Source organism: Mobula birostris, chromosome 17 (genome assembly GCF_030028105.1).
Source record: "Mobula birostris isolate sMobBir1 chromosome 17, sMobBir1.hap1, whole genome shotgun sequence".
Classification (NCBI taxonomy): Eukaryota; Metazoa; Chordata; class Chondrichthyes; order Myliobatiformes; family Myliobatidae; genus Mobula; species Mobula birostris.
The window spans coordinates 22942399-22963079 of record NC_092386.1 but is presented as its reverse complement, the minus strand read 5'-3'; the positions used below and the strand labels follow the sequence as shown (position 1 = coordinate 22963079).

The window sequence follows — 20681 nt, the reverse complement described above, 5'->3', positions numbered from 1 at the left end:
TGTACAGGGTAAACAGGAAGGGAGCCAATACAGTCCTCTGCCGGGCCCCAGTGCTTTTTATAGCCATGTCTGACACACAGCTCTGAAGCCGCACATAAAATAGAGTAAGCAATGGCAGATGGAATTTAATCCCAATAAATGATGCACTTCCTGGTTTTTATTAACTGGGACAGGAAACATAAAAGCAATGACATTATGTGCAACTTTATAAAATGTTGTTTAGTTTACAGCTGAAGTATCATGTATAGTGTTGGTCACCACACTAGGGAAAGGATTTGTAATGGAGAAGGTGCAAGGGAAATTCATAAAGTTCTCTGGAATGAAGAGTTTCAGTTATGAGAGACTGCAATAGCTTGGGTTTGTTTTCCAGTGGAGTGGAGAAGAAACATGAATGGTGTACAACGAGTGGATTGTAAGAATCTTTCCTAAAGCAGAGGGGTACTGATCATGGCAATGCTGAAGTCACAGGTACCACAGTAGTGTAGGTCCTCCCCATGGAATGTGTGGGTTTTCTCCGGGTGCTCTGGTTTCCTCCCACAGTCCAAAGACGTTCTGGGTAGGTGTTTGATAAGTGGGTTATGACCAAATGAAAAATGGTTGGAGTCGCTTAGCACTTGTGTGTTTGTTAGGTGCGTCAAAAATCAAACTTGGAAAAATTAGCGAAAATAGTGAAAAGAAAATTGCCAATATTTATATAATGATGTCTACCAGAAAACACAGTAATGCTCTGCATTTATTCTTGTCTAAAGTTCTGAAGTTCTAAGTGAATTTCATTATCAAAGTACATATCTGTGACCATATAAAACCCTGAGAGCTTCATTTTCTTGTGGGCATACTCAGCAAATCTATAGAATAGTAACAATTACAGGATCAATGAAAGATCAACCAGAGTGCAGAAGACAACAAACTCTGCACATGCAAATATAAATAAGTAGCAATAAATAACAAGAACATGAGATAATAGGATGAAGAGCCCTTAAATAAGATCATTGGTTATGGGAACTTCTCAACGGATGGGCAAGTGTGTGTAGTTATCCCCTTTTGTTCAAGAGCCTGATGGTTGAGGGGTAGTAACTGTTCTTGAACCTGGTGGTGCGAGTCCTGACACTCTTGTACCTTCTACCTGATGGCAGCAACAAAAAAAGAGCATGCCTGGGTGGTGAGGGTTGCTGATGATAGATGCTGTTTTCCTGTGACAGCATTTCATGTAGATATGCTCAATAGTTGGAAGGGCTTTACCTGTGATGTACTGGGCTGAATCCGCTACCTTTTGCAGGATTTTCAGTTCAAAGTCATTGGAATTTCCACACCACGTCACGATGCTTGTGTCAACTCCTGGCAGTCGTTATCTTCCCCCCCTCCCCACCACTGAGGGGGGAGAGGGCACGATCAGCTTCATTTCCTAGGCACCAGGTCATACCATCTTTAATTACCCACAAAGTTAACTTAAGACTATACATGAATTGGAATGTGATGCACCCCACAATGTAATTACAATCATATTACAAAGAAATATCTACATGAAATACAGTATACAAACAACATACACAGACCTGCTGTTCCAAAAGAAACTTGCCTCAGGTCTCCCCTAAATTTTGCCCCTTTAACCTTAAACCTATGTCCTCTCGTATTTGAGACTTCCAATCTAGGGGTAAAGATACTCATCATTCACCCCATCCACGCCTCTCATAGTTTTATACGTTTTTATTCTCATCTCTCAGCTTCCAAAAACAAACTAAATTTGTCCAACTTATTGCAGTTAATGCTCTCTAAGTGAGGTACATCCTGGTGAACCTCTTCTGCTCAAATAGTTCAGTTTATCATCAGAGAATGTATACAGTATATAACCTGAAGTACTTGTCTTCGCAGACACCCATGAAAAACAGAAGAACCCTCAAAGAATGAATGACAGAGAAACGTTAGAACCCCAAATCCCCCTGCATCAACCTCCCTCCCCCACCTGTTTCAGCAAAAAGCATCAGCGTCCACCACCCACCAAGTAACAGTAAAGCACCTAAAGAGAGACCACAATCTGCAGTCAACAAAGATTATTGTTAAGCCGACTGTTCGACATGCCACAGGCACTCTCTCTCTCTCACTGACAAGGGACAGAGAGATATCCATTTTTACAGCGAAAGGAGAGACTGACAGTCACTGTTAGGATATTACAGTCTGCTGTGTCGCATTTTGTTCTGAGATTCTCCGACTCGAGAATTGGCAACAAACCACCACCAAGAGAAAGAGAGTGTGACCGCTGGACTACAAAGACCTCTGTCCGTACATCTGCCACAGTGAAATCCTGATGTTCCACCTCCTGCAACACCTCAGTCGGCAACACCGGCCTGAATCGGTCGTTCTCAGGGCTGTACTCCGGATGTGCTATCATCCAAGCCGCGCCTGGAGAATGTCAGAAAACAGTCGGCCAGCGGGATCCAGGAACAAGAACCCCCCCCCCTAAAAAAAACACACAGTCTGAGTGCCACTTGCAGATCAGGACCTCGATGGAACCCCAACCACCTTGAACAGGAAAGGAAAAGGCACATTAAAGAGTGGAATTTAAACTGTTTCCGCAAATGAGCTTGAAGAAGCAGCTACTGGGCGCCATCTCACCTCCACCCTTGAATTTTCCATGGGCTCTCTCCAAAGCCTTCACATCCTTCCTGTAATACAAGAACTGCAGGTAACACTCCAAATGTAGCCTAACTAAAATTGTACACAACTGCAATATGACATTATCACCAGTTTTATTCAACATCCTGGCAATGAAGGCAACTATCAGGATCAGAGTCAGATTTAATATCGCTGGCATATGTTGTGAAATTTGTTAACTTTATGGCAGCAGTACAATGAACTACATGATAAACGTAGATAAAAAAACTGAGATACATTAAGTATATATGTGTCTATTAAGTAGTTAAGTTAAAGTAAGTAGTGCAAAAAAACAGAAATAAAAAGTAAAGAGGTACTATTCATGAGTTCAACGTCCACTTAGGGATCAGATGGAAGAGGGGAAGAAGCTGTTCCTGAATCGTTGAGTGTGTGCCTTCAGGCTTCTGTACCTCCTATCTGATGATAACAATGAGAAGAGGCCATGTCCTGGGTGGTGGGAATCCTTAATGATGGACGCAACCTTCCTAAGGCACTGCTCCTTGAAGATGTCTTGGATACTGTGGAGGCTGTCTATGTCACACAGTTTCTTTACTCATCTAGGGATCTGTGTTGCCACATTCTGGAAACTATGGACATACAACCCAGTATCCATCTGCACTACTTAAAACAATTCAACCTCTCTAAGTTCCTAACTGAATTTTCTATTCATAATCCTGCCCTCCCCAAACCCAACCACAAACAAGATAAAATCTACAGATGCTGGAAATTCAAGCAACACCCACAAAGTGCTGAAGGAATTCAGCAGGCCAGGCAGCAGCTATGGAAAAGAGTACAGTTGACGTTTTGGGCTGAGACTCTTCAGTAGGACTGGAGGAAAAAAAAGATGAGGAGTCAGAGTTAGAAGATGGGAGGAGAGGAGCAAGAAACACAAAGTGATAGGTGAAACAGGGGGCAGGGAGTATTAAGTAAAAAGCTGATAAGTTTATTGGTGAAAGTAATACAGGGCTGGAGAAGAGGGAATCTAATAGGATTTTTATATTTATTTCAGAATATCCCTGTTTTTTGATCAAGAAGTTTTTTTGATCGGATTGATTCTATTATCTTTTATTTGGAATAATGAAACACCAAGAATTAGTAAATGTCACTTACATAAGTTGAAAAAGGAAGGAGGTCTCACTTTGCCTAATTTAAGAATGTATTACTGGGCTGTTAATGTGCAAAACATGACCTTTTGGTTATATTGGGTTGATAAGAATGATCAGCCAATTTGGGTAGACCTGGAATTGAAAGCTGTGAAACAGTTTTATTTAACCTTGTTATTGGAGCTGCTTTACCTGTACAATTAGCTAAAGTTGCTAATTTAAACCTATACCCTGTGATTAAGAAGTCTTTACAAATTTGGCTCCAGTTCCGCAATTTTTTTAATCTTAAAAAATTTAAACTTCGTAGTTTAATTTATCGAAATTACTTTATTGAGCCTTCTTTGAGTGATCCAATTTTTTTACTTTGGAAAAATAAAGGTATTAATTCTTTTTTGGATTTACTTAAAGAAGATAGATTGATGTCTTTTGAACAATTAGTTGATAAATATCCTCTTTCATATTCACACTTTTTACAATACTTTCAAGTTAGACAATTTTACAAAAAATATTTAATTAATTTTCCTTACTTATTGGATGCTGACCTGTTAGATACTATTATGGGTATGAACCCCTCGATGAAGGGTTCTATCGGAAGAATTTATAATTTATTATTACAATGGGATAAGCGTCCTTTATTTAAGATTAAACAAGATTGGGAAAAGGAGCTCAATTTGACTTTTATGACGGAGGATTGGACGCAGATTCTGAAGCTGGTTAACTCTTCTTCGATCTGTGCTAGTCATTCACTGATTCAATTTAAAATTGTACATCGTTACCATTTGATGAAGGAGAGACTGTCTAAAATATATCGTAATGTTGATAGTTATTGTGATAGATGTAAAACTGAGACAGCTACACCGACACACATGTTTTGGTCTTGTTCTATACTGGAACAGTTCTGGAAGTCAGTTTTTTCGACAATTTCTAAAGCACTTAAAGTTAATTTACAACGTAACAAATTTACTGTGCTTTTTGGAATAATTCCTCAAAATATCCGTGGTATCTCTGTGTCTGACCAATATGTTATTGCATTTGTTACATTGATCGGAGGGCCATTTTGATGAAGTGGAAGGATATATCAGCTCCCACTTTGTCACAATGGTTCTCTCAAGTGATGATTTATCTTAGTTTGGAGAAAGTTAAAGTCGAACCTTTGAACATATGTTTGATTTTGAGAAAAGATGGGGTTCATTTGCTCTTTATTATCATTTGAGTTCATTGATAGATTTCCTCCACGATCTAATTGTAAATTTTTGGTACATTTTTTTTCTTGCTGGCAGTTTGATGTTTATCTTTAGAAACTTTTTGTTTGACACACGGCTCTGGGGTTAAATACCTGTTGGGTTTTTTTCCCACTTTTTCTTGCTTAGTAAGGTTTTTTTTATTATCACCAAAAATTTTTCAATCTTTAAAATAATGTTTTTTTTTCTTGAGATATTGTCAGTGTTGCTTACTTCGATGTATTCGTGTTAATGTTGGATAATAATAATAATAATAATAATAAAAAGATTTGTAAAGGAATCTAAAAGGAGAGAAATTGATATTCATGCCATCAGGTTGGAGGCTACCAAGGCAGAATATAAAGTGTTGCTCCTCCAACCTTCCCAAAGTGTGGCCTCATCACGACAGTAGAGGAGGCCATGGATGGACATGTCAGAATGAGAATGTGAGGCCACTGGGAGGTCCGACTTTTTCTGGCAGAAGGAATGAAGTTGCTTGGTGAGGTGGTCTTCGAATCTACATGGATTCCATCATCCAAATTGTTGACATAGAACATAAAAAGAAGCAGTCCTAACAATGACTCCTGTGGAACATCACTAGTCACTGGCAGCTCCCTTTATTCCCACACTTTGCCTAATGCCAATCAGCTATTGCTCTATCCATGGCAGTATTTTTCTTTTAATACTATGGGCTCTTATCTTGCTAAGTAGCCTCATGTGCTCTGAGGAAAGCAAACTGAGGTTGCTTTCTCTGGAGGGGCAGAGCCTAAGGTTCATTTATCATGTAGTATACAAACCTGAGATTCTTCTTCTCCAGAAACAAAGAAAACCTTGGAAGTCAGTTCAAAGAAACAGCAAACTCACCTCCCCAGCACAAAAATGAAAGGCAACACGATCATCGACTACCCCCAAACCACCCTCCCCCACACAAAATGCAACATTCCTCACATGAAACGCAACAAGAACACCGACACCCCCCAAAGCCCCCTGCACAAAGAAAGAATGGCAAAACAATCATTAACCCATCCAAACCCCATCTCCCACACAAAATGCAACAAGAACATCAACCCTCAAACCCCCCCCCCACTGCACAAAAACAACAAGAAAGAATGGGCCACATCACAAAATATAAAAACTATAAGACTGAAAAAGTCGATAGTCCATAGTCCAAATCGATAAATGCAGAACCTTGATAACATCCTCCTACATCGTGAAAAGAGAGAGACGTGGCTCGAACGCAGAGGCCTACTTTCCAGGCACAGTGATGGACCACACAGTCTCCTTCACTGGCAGCAGAGCAACCCCATCAGTGATCAAAAGGCAGGTAGTCGACGCTGAACCCACATTCGACTTCCACTTTTGCCTCGATGTTTCAATCTTCTTCGTCATTTTAATCAGCGAATAATGGAAGCATTGATTGACAAAATGGAATCGAACATTGACTCACGCCTTGTCTCATAGTATCTTCACCTTGAGGCTCACGCTCACCTTCTGGAAACTTCTCAGAGACAGCAAAGCACTGGACCTTCCAAACTATCAATCGCAGGCTCTTACAGTTCCAGAAACACATTTAAGATGAAAAACAGATGTAAAAAAAGTCAAATAAATAGTTTTGTGGTCTATCCAGAAAATGTCGACCAAGACCTAATACAAGTTTCTTATAAGATTATGAGGTGCATAGATAGAGTAGACAGCTTTTCCCTAAGTCTGAAATGCCTAATATTAGAAGATGTGTATTTATGGTGAGGGGAGCAAAATTCATTCAAAATGTGCAGGGCAAGTTGTTTATTTACACAGAGACTATATCACTGGGGTATGAGGCCATTGGGTACCCTCACCTGGTTTTGCCCACTTGTTGCAGCAGTATACCTGGGTGTGCCCACTGTCACATGCTTGGAGCCACAGGTGAGAGTTGAGTGTTTGGTGGGGCCCAAAGGTGAGTGAGCTGCCCTGGAGTAGCCCCTTCACCAGAGGTGCTACTCCTCACAGTACACCCCATACACACCTCCTCGGTGCTACTCCTCACAGTACACCCCATACACCCCTCCTCGAGATAAACCATACTAACAGCCCTGTTGAAGTCCAACCACATGGTCAAGAAAGCATTAAAAAGTCTAAAAAAAATTGGCATGTCCCCCTTGACCTTGGCCAATTTTTATAGATGTACCACAGAAAGAATTCTATCAGATGCATCACAGCTTGGTGTGGCAACTACTCTGCCTGAGACTGCAAGAAACTGCAGAGAGTTGTAGACACAGTTCAGCACATCATGGAAACTGGCCTCCCCTCCTACTTCTTGCTGCCTTGATAGAGTAGCCAGCTTAATCAATGGACCACACTGAAGATTCTTTCCTCTCCCATTGAGCTGAAGATATAAGAACCTGAAAGCACATACTGCCAGATCAAGGACAGCTTCTATCCTGCTGTTATGAAACTCTTGAATGGTCCTCTAATGCAATAAAATGGACACGATCTCACAATGCACCTCATTGTCTACCCGCACTTTCTCTGTAACTAGTACTTCATTCTGCATTGTTATTGTTTTCCCTTTTACTAACTCATTGCACTGTTATGATGAAGTAATCTGTATGGGTGACACACAAAACAAACATTTTTCGCTGTACCTTGGTATATATGACAATAATAAACCAATTTGCTAATTTATCGAAATAATCACAGGCAGAATTAAGACATTTACACAAATGTGGATTGATGAGTGAAATTAACATGATGTATTAAAACATGTTTCTAACTTGATAGTTTCTTAAATAATAAAAAGGATTAACAAGGGGTTTGCAGTTGATTGTTTCCCCAATTGACCCTCGCTGTTAATTGAGATGAAGAAAATACTTCCAAAGGTTTTTGATGAAGTGCCGCATAATAACTTGTAATCAGGTTTGAAAAAAATAAGGGGTTGAGGGAGCACAGCTAGAAAATTGGCTAGGTAACTGGAAAACGAGTTATAAGGAAATGTTTGGTTTACAAGCTGTGGTAGTTGTTTAGTGGAGTTCCTCGAAAGATGGTAGTAGGGTTAGGGTAGGGGAAAGGGTCTCATACCCAGTGAAATGGAAAATAGAGCTTCTCCACTGACCTTGCATAGGACAACCAGATTTACTTTTAAAATCGCACATCCTGTTGAATATGGGACCGTTGACAAATCTAGCACATAACTAATTAGCTGTATTAAATAAAAAGCCATTCAGTTCTGAGGTATTTAAAGGGAAGGCCATAAATCCTGGCCTAAGAAATAAATAAAAACGGGATCGTGCATTAGCAGAAATGTTAGCAATCCCTTTATTTCCGTTTCATATATGTTTTTTTGGGGGTGCTGGAGGGCGAATGGCTGTTTTAAATCCATTAAAACATTTAACCTAAAGTTTGTTTACAGTAATCACCTTGGCTTCCGGACAAACGCAGCGCAAGCCCCAGAGGGTCTCCATGGAAACGCCGCGACAACCGAGTTGGGACGTCGAGGGACGCTTCGAAATCCGGGCTCGGTCTGAACTGAATGGGAACCGGAGATATCCTCTCATACTGGTATTAGATCCATTTCTGTACTATCGCAGCTACCCCTCTCTTCGTCTCTACACCACGGTATTCTTCTCCTCCTCCGGCAAAATATCATTGAACTAGGAATTGCTTTGCGAGTAGCAATTAAACATCCCATTTAAAAAAAAAACTTTCCCAAACTTTTGCTTCCTTCTTCATTGCCGCTCTCCTGTTTTTAAATGAACACTTCCGAGGTGGGGTTGATGCGCGTTTCCTTCGAACCCAGGAGTTGAGTATACTGTAGCAGATTATGAATTTAATACTATCGCTATCATTAAAGTGGCGGCGAGCAAATTGGAAACGCAATAACAGTGTATTCTCGATTGTAATGGTTTGAGTCCGACAAACCGGAGGCTGTGTTAAATCTGTCGTTAGGCAAGGTGGCAGTTGATTGAAGGACGGAGTGCCTGGAGGAAGCAGTGACTGGTATTAAATAATAATAACTGGTCAGTATTGAAACTTGTATCTGCAATAATTGTTTGTCCTGCTTTCAAAAGCATCATTAAGTATTGCGGTAGACAGAATGAGAACTTGATGGGGACAAAAGTAGGTTAAAAGACATGGGGAATGCAGGTGGAGCTGTAGAAGATTGTTTATCATAAAAATTAGATGCCAAGGAACATATCACTCTGGGAGAACACCTATAATTTAACACCTGAGCTAACAGAATTGAGGCATAGCCAGATAAAATGAAACTGGAGAGAAGAAAATTCAATAAATATTTCCCTCCAGAGGTTTAACAAATACAATTTGGACAAAAGTAAACCATAAATATGAACAGAACAGGACTATTTAACTCATCAAGCTTGTTTAGCTGTTCAGTAACATAATGGCAGGTCTACAGCCTAACCCCCTACACTTGCTACGTTCCCTGTTATCCCTTAGTTCCTATGAACAAAATCTTACCAGTCTCAAACATCAATTAAAAATTTGATTTGGCATCTGTTGCCCTTTGAGGAAGATAGTTCTAAAATTCCATCACTATGTTGAGAGAAATGTTTCCTAATTTCATTCCTGAAAGGTTTGCTTCTAATTTGAGTATTGGGGTATGAAAAGGACTAGAAAGACTGACTCCTGTCTGTTTCCCTTCTTTTAATGTCTCCTTAACTCTGATTCAATAATTCCTTGATTTTCCATACTTCTTGGATGTATAACCCAAACAATTTCTCCAAACAACTTAATCCTTGAAGTATAAGTACCACACTAGTGGACCCTCTTCAAGGCCAACGTCATCCTTCCAAAGGCATGGGACCCAGAACAGCAAACAGTATTTTAGATGTGGTCTAATTCTATACCTGTTATATAACTTATATTTGCTTATTCTACAGTCCCCTAGGTATAAATTTCTGATTTCCAAGGCTGACCTTGAGTTTTTTTTCTGTACTTGTGTATGATCTACGTATATTTGTGGCGTCTGCATCTTGGACTCTCTTTGGTCCTCCTTCATCATTTACAAACCCCATTTCCAGAAAAATTGGGATATTTTCCAAAATGCAATAAAAACAAAAATCTGTGATATATTAATTCATGTGAACCTTTATTTAACTGACAAAAGTACAAAGAAAAGATTTTCAATAGTTTTACTGACCAACTTAATTGTATTTTGTAAATATTGAAAATCTTTTCTTTGTACTTTTGTCAGTTAAATAAAGGTTCACATGAATTAACATATCACAGATTTTTGTTTTTATTGCATTTTGGAAAATATCCCAACTTTTCTGGAAATGGGGTTTGTAGAAAGTATTTATTTAAGGATTAAAATGGATGACTTCAAACATATCTACCTTGAAATTCATTTGCTTCAGTTTTCCAATTTGCTTAATATATTAATATCTAACAATTTTATGCTTGCTTTTTAAATTCTATTTATGTGTCAGATTAAGATGATCATCAAAAGTCTAAAAGTGTAAATTAAAAGAGGATAGAGGGGAGAACAATACAAAGAAAACAACACATTGAGTGGTTAACATTGTATAGGTACTGTAATTGAATTGACTTTATTACTTACATCCTTCATACAAATGAGGAGTAAAAATCTTTAAGTTACGTCTCTGTCTAAGTGTGCAATATGCAATTTATAGTAATTTATAATAAATAGTATGTACAACAGGACAGTCAAGATAACATAGAAATACAGTTGTATCAGTGTGAATTAATCAGTCTGATGGCCTGGTGGAAGAAACTGTACTGAAGCCTATTGGTCCTGCCTTTTATGCTGTGGTACCATTTCCCGGAGAGTAGCAGCTGGAACAATTTGTGGTTGGGGTGACTTGGGTCTCCAATGATCCTTCAGGTCCTTTTTACACACCTGTCTTTGTAAATGTCCTGAATATGGGAAGCTCACAACTACAGATGCGCTGGGCTGTTCGCACCACTCTCTGCAGAACCCTGCGATTGAAGGAAGTACAGTACAGTTTCCATACCGGGCAGTGATGCAGCCAGTCAGGATACTCTCACTTGTGCCCATGTAGAAAGTTCTTAGGATTTGGGGGCCCATACCAAACTTCTTCAACTGTCTGAGGTGAAAAAGGCGCTGTTGTGCCTTTTTCATCACATAGCTGGTGTATATAGACCATGTGAGATGCTCAGTGATGTTTAACCCGAGGAACTTAAAGCTCTTCACCCTCTCACCCCCAATCCATTGATGTCAGTAGGGGTTAGCCTGTCTCCACTCCTCCTGTAGTCCACAACCAGCTCCTTTGTTATTATGGCATTGGGGGAGAGGTTGTTTTCTTGACACCATTGTGTCAGTGTGATGACTTCTTCTCTGTTGGCTGCCTCATTATTATTTGAGATTAGGCAAATCAATGTAGTGTCGTCAGCAAATTTAATTAGCATATTGGAGCTATGGGTGGTGACATAGTCATGGGTATATAGAGAATAAAGGAGGGGGCTTAGGACACAGCCCTGAGGGCACCTGTTTTGAGAGTCAGAGGGGCAGAGATGAGGAAGCCCACTCTTATCACCTCCCAGCAATCTTTCAGGAAGTCCAGGATCCAGCTACACAAGGCAGGGTACACAAGGATCCAATTACACAAGAGAGCATAGGCGAAGAACATTTGTAAGAATTTAAAATAAAAGTGGGCAAGCAAGCATTCCCGAGCAAAACACAAAAAATGTGCGAGGAACTCAGCCAATCAGATGTCATCTATGGAATTTCAGGCCAAGATCCTGCATCAGGACTGGAAAGGAAGGGGAGGAAAGATAGAATAAGAAGGTGAGCAGAAAGGAAGGCATACAAACTGGTAAGTGATAGATGAAGCTAAAAGGTGATAGTTGAAGACAGTTTGGTGGAGGTGGGGGTTTGAAATAAGAAGTTGTGAGGTGATAAGTTGAAAAAGTCGGAATCTGATAGGAGAGGAGTGAATCTTGAGCAAAAGGGGAGGAGAATGGGAGGCGATAGGCAGGTGAGGAGAAAAAAGGGGTAAGAGGGGTGGCAGAATAGGGAGTGGTAAAGGAAAGAAGGGAAGGGCGATAAATTATTAGAAGTTGGAGAAATTGATGTTCATGGCATTAAATTGGAGGCTACACAGACGGAATATGAGGTGTTGCTCCTGCAACCTGAGAGTGGCCTCACTGGGAAAGTAGAGGAGGCTATGAACTGATATTTCGTAATGGAAATGGGGAGTGGAATTAAAATGTTTAGCCACTGGGAAATCCTCCCTATTGGTTGTGTGGCTATACCTTGATGTTAAATGGATAGATTTGGAACAGATTTGGCAACTCAAAACATAGGATCTATGAGGTACCATGAGCTATTGCATTGGACACAATTGGTCAAGAATATCCCTCGCTTTATTATTAATAATCAATCCGGAGGACAAACACATTGTGAGGAATGTAGAAGGGCAAGCCAACAGCAGTGTCAAATGTAACTAAAGTGAAGTGCCAACCTGGCATTCGGGACCACATGCTAAACAATATGACAATAAACTGAACTTGAACTTGAAATGAAGTATTTAATAGACAAAGCTAAACAATCCCCTAAGTAATAAATACAACTGAACCTCAGCAGTGTGCCGCATTCAATTGTGAATGATAGTAGACAAACAACTTGGAAGAAAAAACTCCAAGATGAAATGCCAGAGTCCAGTGCATAATGCCAAATACAAACCTGAAATATTTCAACTACCTTTGGGCAGAAATGCTGAATGGATGAAATGGCTTGGCTTCCCCCTGAGATCCCTGCAATCGTAGGAGCCAGGCAATTCACCATTCTGCATGGTATTAAGGAAAAGTGGCAGACCCTGAATATAGTAAAGGTTATTGGGCTGGACAGCATCCTACTTGTGTTGAAGATTTGCACTCAGTAATTGTGCTTCTTGTTAATCTGTTCCAGTGTAGTTCTGGCACTCAAAACCCTTGGAAAATGTTCTGTTGGAAATTTCATCCATCAGAATGGCCATCAGAAATTGCAATTACTTTCTCTGTTTCTTAACCTCCAGATATATTAAGGAACTACAGATCTAGAGAGAATGAGGAACAGTGGTTACTAATTATAAATAAAAGGTAATATTAGAGAATTTGGTGAAATTGAAAGCTGATAAATTGCAATGATGTGATAATCTACATCCCAGAGATTTAAAGGAAATGGTTTTGGAGTTAGTGGTCATTAAAAGCTAATATACAGGTGTAACAGGTGAATAAAAGGCCAAAATGACTTCACAGGAATAAGGAAGTCTTTTTACAGTTGGTTTGCACTTGAGTGAAACTACACCCGGAGAAATAATTACAGGGCCCAAGGAGATGGCAAATGAACTAAATGAGTATTTTGCATAAGTCTTCATTATGGAAGACACTAGTAGTGTGCCAGATGTTAAACGGTGTGAGAGAAGAGAAGGGAGAAGGTGCTCAAAAAGCTGAAAGACCTAAGGGTATGTAAGTCACCTGGACCAGATGAACTGCACCCTAGGTTCTGAAAGAAGTAATGGTAAAGATTGTGGAGGCATTAGTAATGATCTTTCAAAAATCATTGGACTCTGGTATTGTGCCAGAGGACTGGAAACTTGCAAATACCACTCCACTGTTTATGAAGAGGAAGGCAGCAGAAAGGAAAATGTAGACCAGTTAGCCTGACCTCAGTGGTTGAGAAGATGTTGGAGTCAATTGTTAAGGATGAGGTTATGGAGTACTTGGTGACACAGGACAAGATAGGACAAAGTCAGCATGGTTTTCTTTTTAAATCTTTTTATTGAATAAGTATACAAAAGGGTAAGCCATATAGGCACTAATACACTGTTAGAGTATAAAGGAAATATTAATACAGAAAAAAAAGTGATACAAACAATGTAATTTAAACATAACATACTAAGGTAACATAATAATATACTAATTTTTATATATATATATATATATATCAATAGAGAAAAGGAAAAAAAAACCCCAAAAAAACCCACCGTGCAACTAAACTAAAAGCAAAGCAAAGCAATGGGCTAACCTGGAACCAAATAGAGTTAAAGAACTTAAAATCACGTCCTCAAACCTGACCTCCATTAAAAACAGTAAAAAAAACCAAGAAGGGTATATAAATATGGAGCAAAAAAGAGAAGAAAAAAAATTACATTAAATGAAAATATTGAATAAAAGATCTCCAGGTCTGTTCAAATTTAAGTGAGGAATCATAAAGATTGCTTCTAATTTTCTCCAAATTCAAGCATAGTATCGTCTGAGAAAACCAAAAAAAGGTGGTTGGAGCGTTAAGCTATTTCCAATGTTGTAAGATACATCTTTTTGCCATTAAAGTAAGAAATGCAATCATTCTACGGGCTGAAGGAGAAAGATTACTGGAAATTTTAGGTAGTCCAAAGATAGCAGTAATAGGGTGAGGAGAGATATCTATATTCAATACCTTTGAGATAATATTAAAAATGTCTCTCCAAAAAGTTTCCAGAGTAGGACAAGACCAAAACATATGAGTTAAAGAGGCTATCTGCCCCAGACATCTATCACAAAAAGGATTAATACGAGAATAAAAGCAAGCTAATTTATCTTTGGACATATGTGCTCTATGAACAACTTTAAATTGAATTAGGGAATGTTTAGCACAGATAGAAGAAGTATTGACTAATTGTAAAATCTGCCCCCAGTCATCCACGGAAATAATAGACCCCAATTCCTGTTCCCAATCTACCCTAATCTTATCAAATGGAGCTTTCCTAAGTTTCATAATAATATTATAAATCATAGCCGATGCACCTTTCTGACATGGATTAAGGTTAATTATAGTATCTAAAATGTATGTAGGAGGAAGCATTGGAAAAGAAAAAAGTATAGTACTTAGGAAATTTCTAACTTGTAGTTATCTAAAAAAATGTATTCTTGATAAATTATATTTATTAGATAATTGTTCAAAAGACATAAGGGAACCATCTAAAAATAAGTCCAAAAACCGTGAAATACCCTTAGTCTTCCAAATTTGAAAAGCACGATCCGTAAAAGAGGGAGGAAAAAATATGTTACCTAAAATAGGAATCGCTATCCCAAATTGGTTAAGATCGAAAAATTTTCTAAATTGGAACCAAATACGTAAGGTATGTTTAACTATCCGGTTAGATACCTGTTTAAGGCGTTTCAAATCAAAAGGAAGAGAGGAACCTAAAATAGAGCCAAGTGTATAGCCCTGAACAGATTGTACTTCCAATGCTACCCATTTAGGAATGGATAGTATATCCTGGTCAAGTAACCAAAATTTCGTATGTCGAATATTGATTGCCCAATAATAGAATCTAAAGTTAGGTAATGCTAAACCTCCATCTCTCTTAGCTTTCTGTAAATGTATTTTACCCAGTCTCGGGTTTTTATTTTGCCAAATAAATGAAGAAATTTTTGAGTCAACTTTATCAAAAAAAGATTTTGGAACAAAAATCGGTAATGCCTGAAATATATATAGAAATTTTGGCAGAAAAAACATCTTAACTGCATTAATACGACCAATCAAAGTTAAATATAAAGGAAACCATTTAGATGAAAGTTGAATAATATGGTCAATTAAGGGTAAAAAGTTAATCTTAAATAAATCTTTGTGTTTACAAGTAATTTTAATCCCAAGATATGAAAAATAATTATTAATCAATTTAAATGGAAAGTTATGATATAAGGGAAGTTGTTTATTAATCGGGAAAAGTTCACTCTTACTAAGATTTAATTTATAACCTGAAAAGAGACTAAATTGTGCTAATAACTCTAAAACAGCAGGGATGGATTTTTGAGGATTAGAAATATATAAAAGTAAGTCATCAGCATAGAGTGATATTTTATGGGACTTTAAGCCCGGAGTTATCCCAGTAATATTTGGAGATTCTCGAATGGCAATTGCAAGAGGTTCTAATGCAGTATCAAATAATAAAGGACTAAGAGGACAACCTTGTCGAGTACCTCGAAAAAGAGGGAAAAAAGGTGAGCTTAGAGAGTTAGTACGGACCGAGGCAGCATGGTTTTCTTAAGGGAAAATATTGCCTGATGAACCTGTTGAAATTGTTTGAGGAGATTACACGTAGGATAGATAAAGGGGATGCAGTGGATGTTGTATATTTAGACTTTCAGAAGGCCTTTGACAAGCCACGCATGAGGCTGCTTACCAAGTTAAGAGCCCATGGTGTTACAGTGTTATGTAACCGGCAACAATGAATATCAATCGAGACAGGTTATATAAAAACAACAAAACATTTATTAAACACAGATAAACGATAAGGAAAAAACAAACAAAAACTTTAACCGGAAGTTAACCGTTATGCAGCCGTTCACCAAATCGTCACTCGGCACTGGTGTTTAAAGCATTAAATGCGAAAATAATTCTTAAAGCGATACAGTCAGATATAGTTCTTAAAGCGATAAATTTGGAAGTCCAACAGATTTATACATTCAATTGGGGAGAGACTTCTCTGGAGAAGGATTTCTTCATAGACGCAACTTTCCTGCTGGTTCTGTCCACAGGATTCATGATGCCGAAAATAAACAGTTTAAAACAACTGACTTTAAATTCTTTTAGAGAGAGAGCAAACCTTTGCATGAACTTCTTACTCTTTTTGGCAAGAGTTATCCTCGATGCAGGTCGCTACTCCTCCAACGAAGACTCAATAAGGTTGATCCTTTATTAAACTGCCAAATGATGCCGACTCCTCTCGATCCTTCGATCCTATACTTCGATAAATTCTTCACTCTCCCTTCTACTGTTGGAATTGGGTAAATCAACACATCTAGCAAAAATTTCCAGTCCAATAATATGGTATCTTGCAATAGAACACAATACTCAGTTTTAAAAATGAAACTGCGTCACAAAAACAAACGCAACAGAAACGGAGACACAGCACATTCTACCTGGAAATCTACAAACTGAAAACCAACTGTGTCACCTGGGTTGACCCTTATATACCCATGGTGCACCTGTCATCATGTGACCTCACATTGGCAGGAATCGCATATCAGGTGACCCCCAAAAGACCATTACATCATTCTCACAAAAAAGACAGGTCTCCTTGAGTATGTAACAACAGAAAGTTACTGGCATGGTTAGAGGATTGGCTGATTGGTAGGGGGCAGCGAATGGATATAAAAGGATCCTTTTCTGGTTGACTGCCAGTGACTAATAGTGTTCCATAGGGGATGATGTTGGGACCGCTTCTTTTTATGCTGTATATCAGTGATTTAGGTGATGGAATAGAAGACTTTGTTGTGAAGTTTTGATGATAGATATGAAGGTTGGTGGCAGGGCAGGTAGTGTTGAGGAAACAGGTAGGCTGCAGAAGGACAGACAGATTAGGAGAATGGGCAAGAGAGGGGCAAATGAAATACAATGTTGGAAAATGCATGGTCATGCACTTCGGTAGAGTATTTTCTAAACAGGGAGAAAATCCAAAAATCTGAGATGCAAAGGGACTTGAGCTTCCTTATGCAGAACATCCTAAAGGTTAAAGTCAGTGATGAGGAATGTTAGCATTCATTTCAAGAGGTATATAATACAAGAGCAGGCATGTGATGCTGAGGCTTTATAAAGTACTGGTGAAGCCTCACCTTGAGTATTGTGAATATGTTTGGGCTCCTCATCTAAGAAAAAATGTGCTGGCATTGGAGAGGGTTCTGAGGAGGTTCACGATGATGAGGAACGTTTGATGTCTCTCAGTCTGTACTTGCTGGAATTTAGAAGGATGGGAGGGATCTCATTGAAACCATTTGAATGTTTAAAAGGCTAGACAGAGTAGATGTGGAAGGGATTTTTCCCATGGTGGGGGAGTCTAGGTCAAGAGGGCACAGCCTCAGGATAGAGGGGTGTCCATATAAAACAGAGATACGGAGAAATTTCTTTAGCCAAAGGGTGGTGAATTTGTGGAGTTTGTTACCACAGGCAACTGTGGAGGCCAGGTCATTGGGTGTCTTTAAGTTAGAGCTTGATAGGTTTTTCATTGGACACAGCATCAAAGGTTATGGGGAGAAGGCCAGGGAGTGGGGCTGAGGAGGGGAAAAAAGGATCAGCCATGATTAAATGGTGGAACAGACTCGACGGGCCAAATGGCCTAATTTTGCTTCTATGTCATATGCTCTTATAGTATTGTGTACTATTTTGGTCTCTTACTTTACACAGGATTCACATGCCATAGAGGGAGTATAGTGAAATTTCACCAATGTGATTGCAGGAATTGCAGCTTTGCAATCTGCCTAAGATTGAGAAGAGTGGGACTGTTCTTTCTAGAATTTAGCAGAGGAAATTTCATGCAATCCCGTTGGTAAAGGGTTTGGCAGACTATTTACTGAAGGATGAAGGGATTTATAATTTATATAACTTATAAAATTATGAAAGGGATGGATAAGTTAGAGGCAGGAAAATTATTTCCACTGGTAGGTGAGACTAGAACTAGAGGACATAGCCTCAAGGTTTGGGGGAGCAGATTTAGGATGGAGATGAGGAGGCACTGCTTTTCCCAGAGAGTGGTGAATCTGTGGAATTCTCTGCCCAATGTAGCAGTGGAGGTTACCTCAGTAAATATATTTAAGGCAAGGTTGGATGGATTTTTCCATAGTAAGGGAATTAAGGGTTATGGGGAAAAGGGCAGGTAGGTGGAGATGAGTCCACAGCCAGATCAGCCATGATCCTATTGAATGGTGGAGCAGGCTTGACAGGCCTGATGGCCTACTCCTGCTCCTATTTCTTACGTTCTTATGAAAGATGTTTCCCCTCACTGATAAGTATAGGACCAGAGGATGCAGTTTGAGAATAAGGGTAGGCCAAATAGGACTGAGATGAGGAAAGATTTCTTCACTCAGCAAGAAATTCTTAATCTCTGGAGGCTCAATTGTTTCATTGATTGATAACAAAGATTGATCGATTACTGGATATTAAGAAAATCAAGTAAAATGGTGATAGTATTGGAAAATGGTGCTGAGGTGCAAGATAACTATTATTTTGGTAAATAGCCTAGCAGGCTACAAGGGACAGCTTACCTACTCCTCCTGTTTGTGTAGAGCCATAATGAACTGGCACTCTATGGGCTGGGCACAAGCCAAGTCTTGCATTTGAAGTTTGCCAAACATTAGGAGCAAACCCTCCAGCAGATCAAGATGAAGAGGTAACTTAAGGACGTATGTTATTTACATCTCTCAGTCTTTGTTTTTATCCATTAGTGTACAGTATTCCTAACAACACTTCTAGATCCCTCTATTAACTGCTGCAGCCCTTGTACACAACTCACTGCACAAGTGATAATGTGATGAAGTCACAAAACCTCTGTGGGTAATTGTGGGTAGAAAACATGTCAGGTATACTGAAGATGTCTTCCCTCCTCTCCTCATGTTTTCCTTCACCTCCATGTCTACGATGACGAGGGTTTCTGTAAGGCTCTGACAGCTTTCACAAAGCAGCAATGATGCAGCAGTCACAATCTCCATGGTAGCTGCTACCAGGAACTCAGCAATTAATTTTTTATATGGATGAATGATGGTGAAAGTTAGGAGTCTTTTAAAATAGTATGTCAGTTTTATGTTTTCTTTTTGCTGCCACTGCTGAAGGGTCTCTGGCTGAAACGTTAACTGTACTCTTTCCCATTGATGCTGCCTGGTCTGCTGATTTCCTCCATCATTTTGTGTATGTTCCTTCATTGCTCTATTATTCTATGTTAGTCCACTGTGATTTACAGTAGATGGTAGTGGTTGTCTGCTTTTAGTCAGGAATTACAGTATAATTTCAAAAGCTTGAAATGAATCCATGCAATACAACTATGTTTGTAGTATTCCCTGCTGTACTTGTATAATTTTACTAATGTTCTGTTTTGCACTTATTGTGAACATAGATTAGACGTTTACATCTGTAAAGATGCCGATACTGAAGATACCCATTGTGCACAGATTTGGCATAATTTCCCAAAATGATCACCTACTGCTTGAGGCTAGACCTGCGAAAATGGCTCAAGAAACCTTGAAGTCTCGCTATTCAAAGGATGTCGCAAAAACGTTAAGTTGCACTTTAAGTGCTTATACTGCTATGTCAAATATGATTGCGAAATATATGACAATTCAGCACAAAATAAATGAAGCATATTTATTTATTATTGGTTTGCATTTCATGATGCACTTTTTGATTGTGTATCACAATTTTCTGATCATCCTTAACAGAATACAGTGAGCATTTCAATTAAAAAAAATTATACTGTAAATGCATAGTAACAGGTCCCTCCAGCTCAACCAGCCTACACTGCCTGATTATACTCATGTGACCAATTAACCAAGTAATCATAGGTCTTTGGAATATGAGTGGAAGCCGGAGTACCCGGAGGAAACCCACATGATCACGAGGAGAACAAACAAACTCCCCACAGTGAAAGAATTGAACTTGGGACACCGGTGCTCCAGTAGCATTATGCTAAACACTACACTATCATGCCACCTATTATTTCTCCAGTTGATGCCAATTATGATGTACTGAATACACACCGACATTTTATATACTGGTGGGGTTCCCTCTTGACTTATTAGATTTCTGTTTGTGTTGACGCGGTTGTGAATTTCCACGGAGGTGGAACTGGTATTGCCCTATTGGAGAGAGTTTAATCTGGTATGATACTGGGATGGGAAACCTGGATAGAAAGGAGATAAGATAACCTAAAAATAGAAAATAAGGCTTCAGGTGAGGGTTATCTTGCTGGATTATGATAGAGGTAATGATGCATTGTGT

General features: G+C 39.0%; 1 protein-coding gene across 2 annotated transcripts in view; it reads left to right on the top strand.

Moving 5' to 3' along the window:
* tmem232 (transmembrane protein 232) overlaps positions 1 to 20681 on the top strand; it is a 92850-nt gene that overhangs the window by 4687 nt on the left and 67482 nt on the right. The window contains exons 2-4 of one of the 2 annotated variants that reach the window (XM_072281379.1): positions 1870 to 2680; positions 8361 to 8509; positions 19801 to 19960. In XM_072281379.1, coding sequence (XP_072137480.1) covers positions 19824 to 19960 — 137 coding nt within the window. In that variant the 5' untranslated portion in view covers positions 1870 to 2680; positions 8361 to 8509; positions 19801 to 19823. Of the gene's footprint in view, positions 1 to 1869; positions 2681 to 8360; positions 8510 to 8911; positions 8968 to 19800; positions 19961 to 20681 lie in introns of those variants that run through there. The other variant, XM_072281380.1, reaches the window with a different exon arrangement.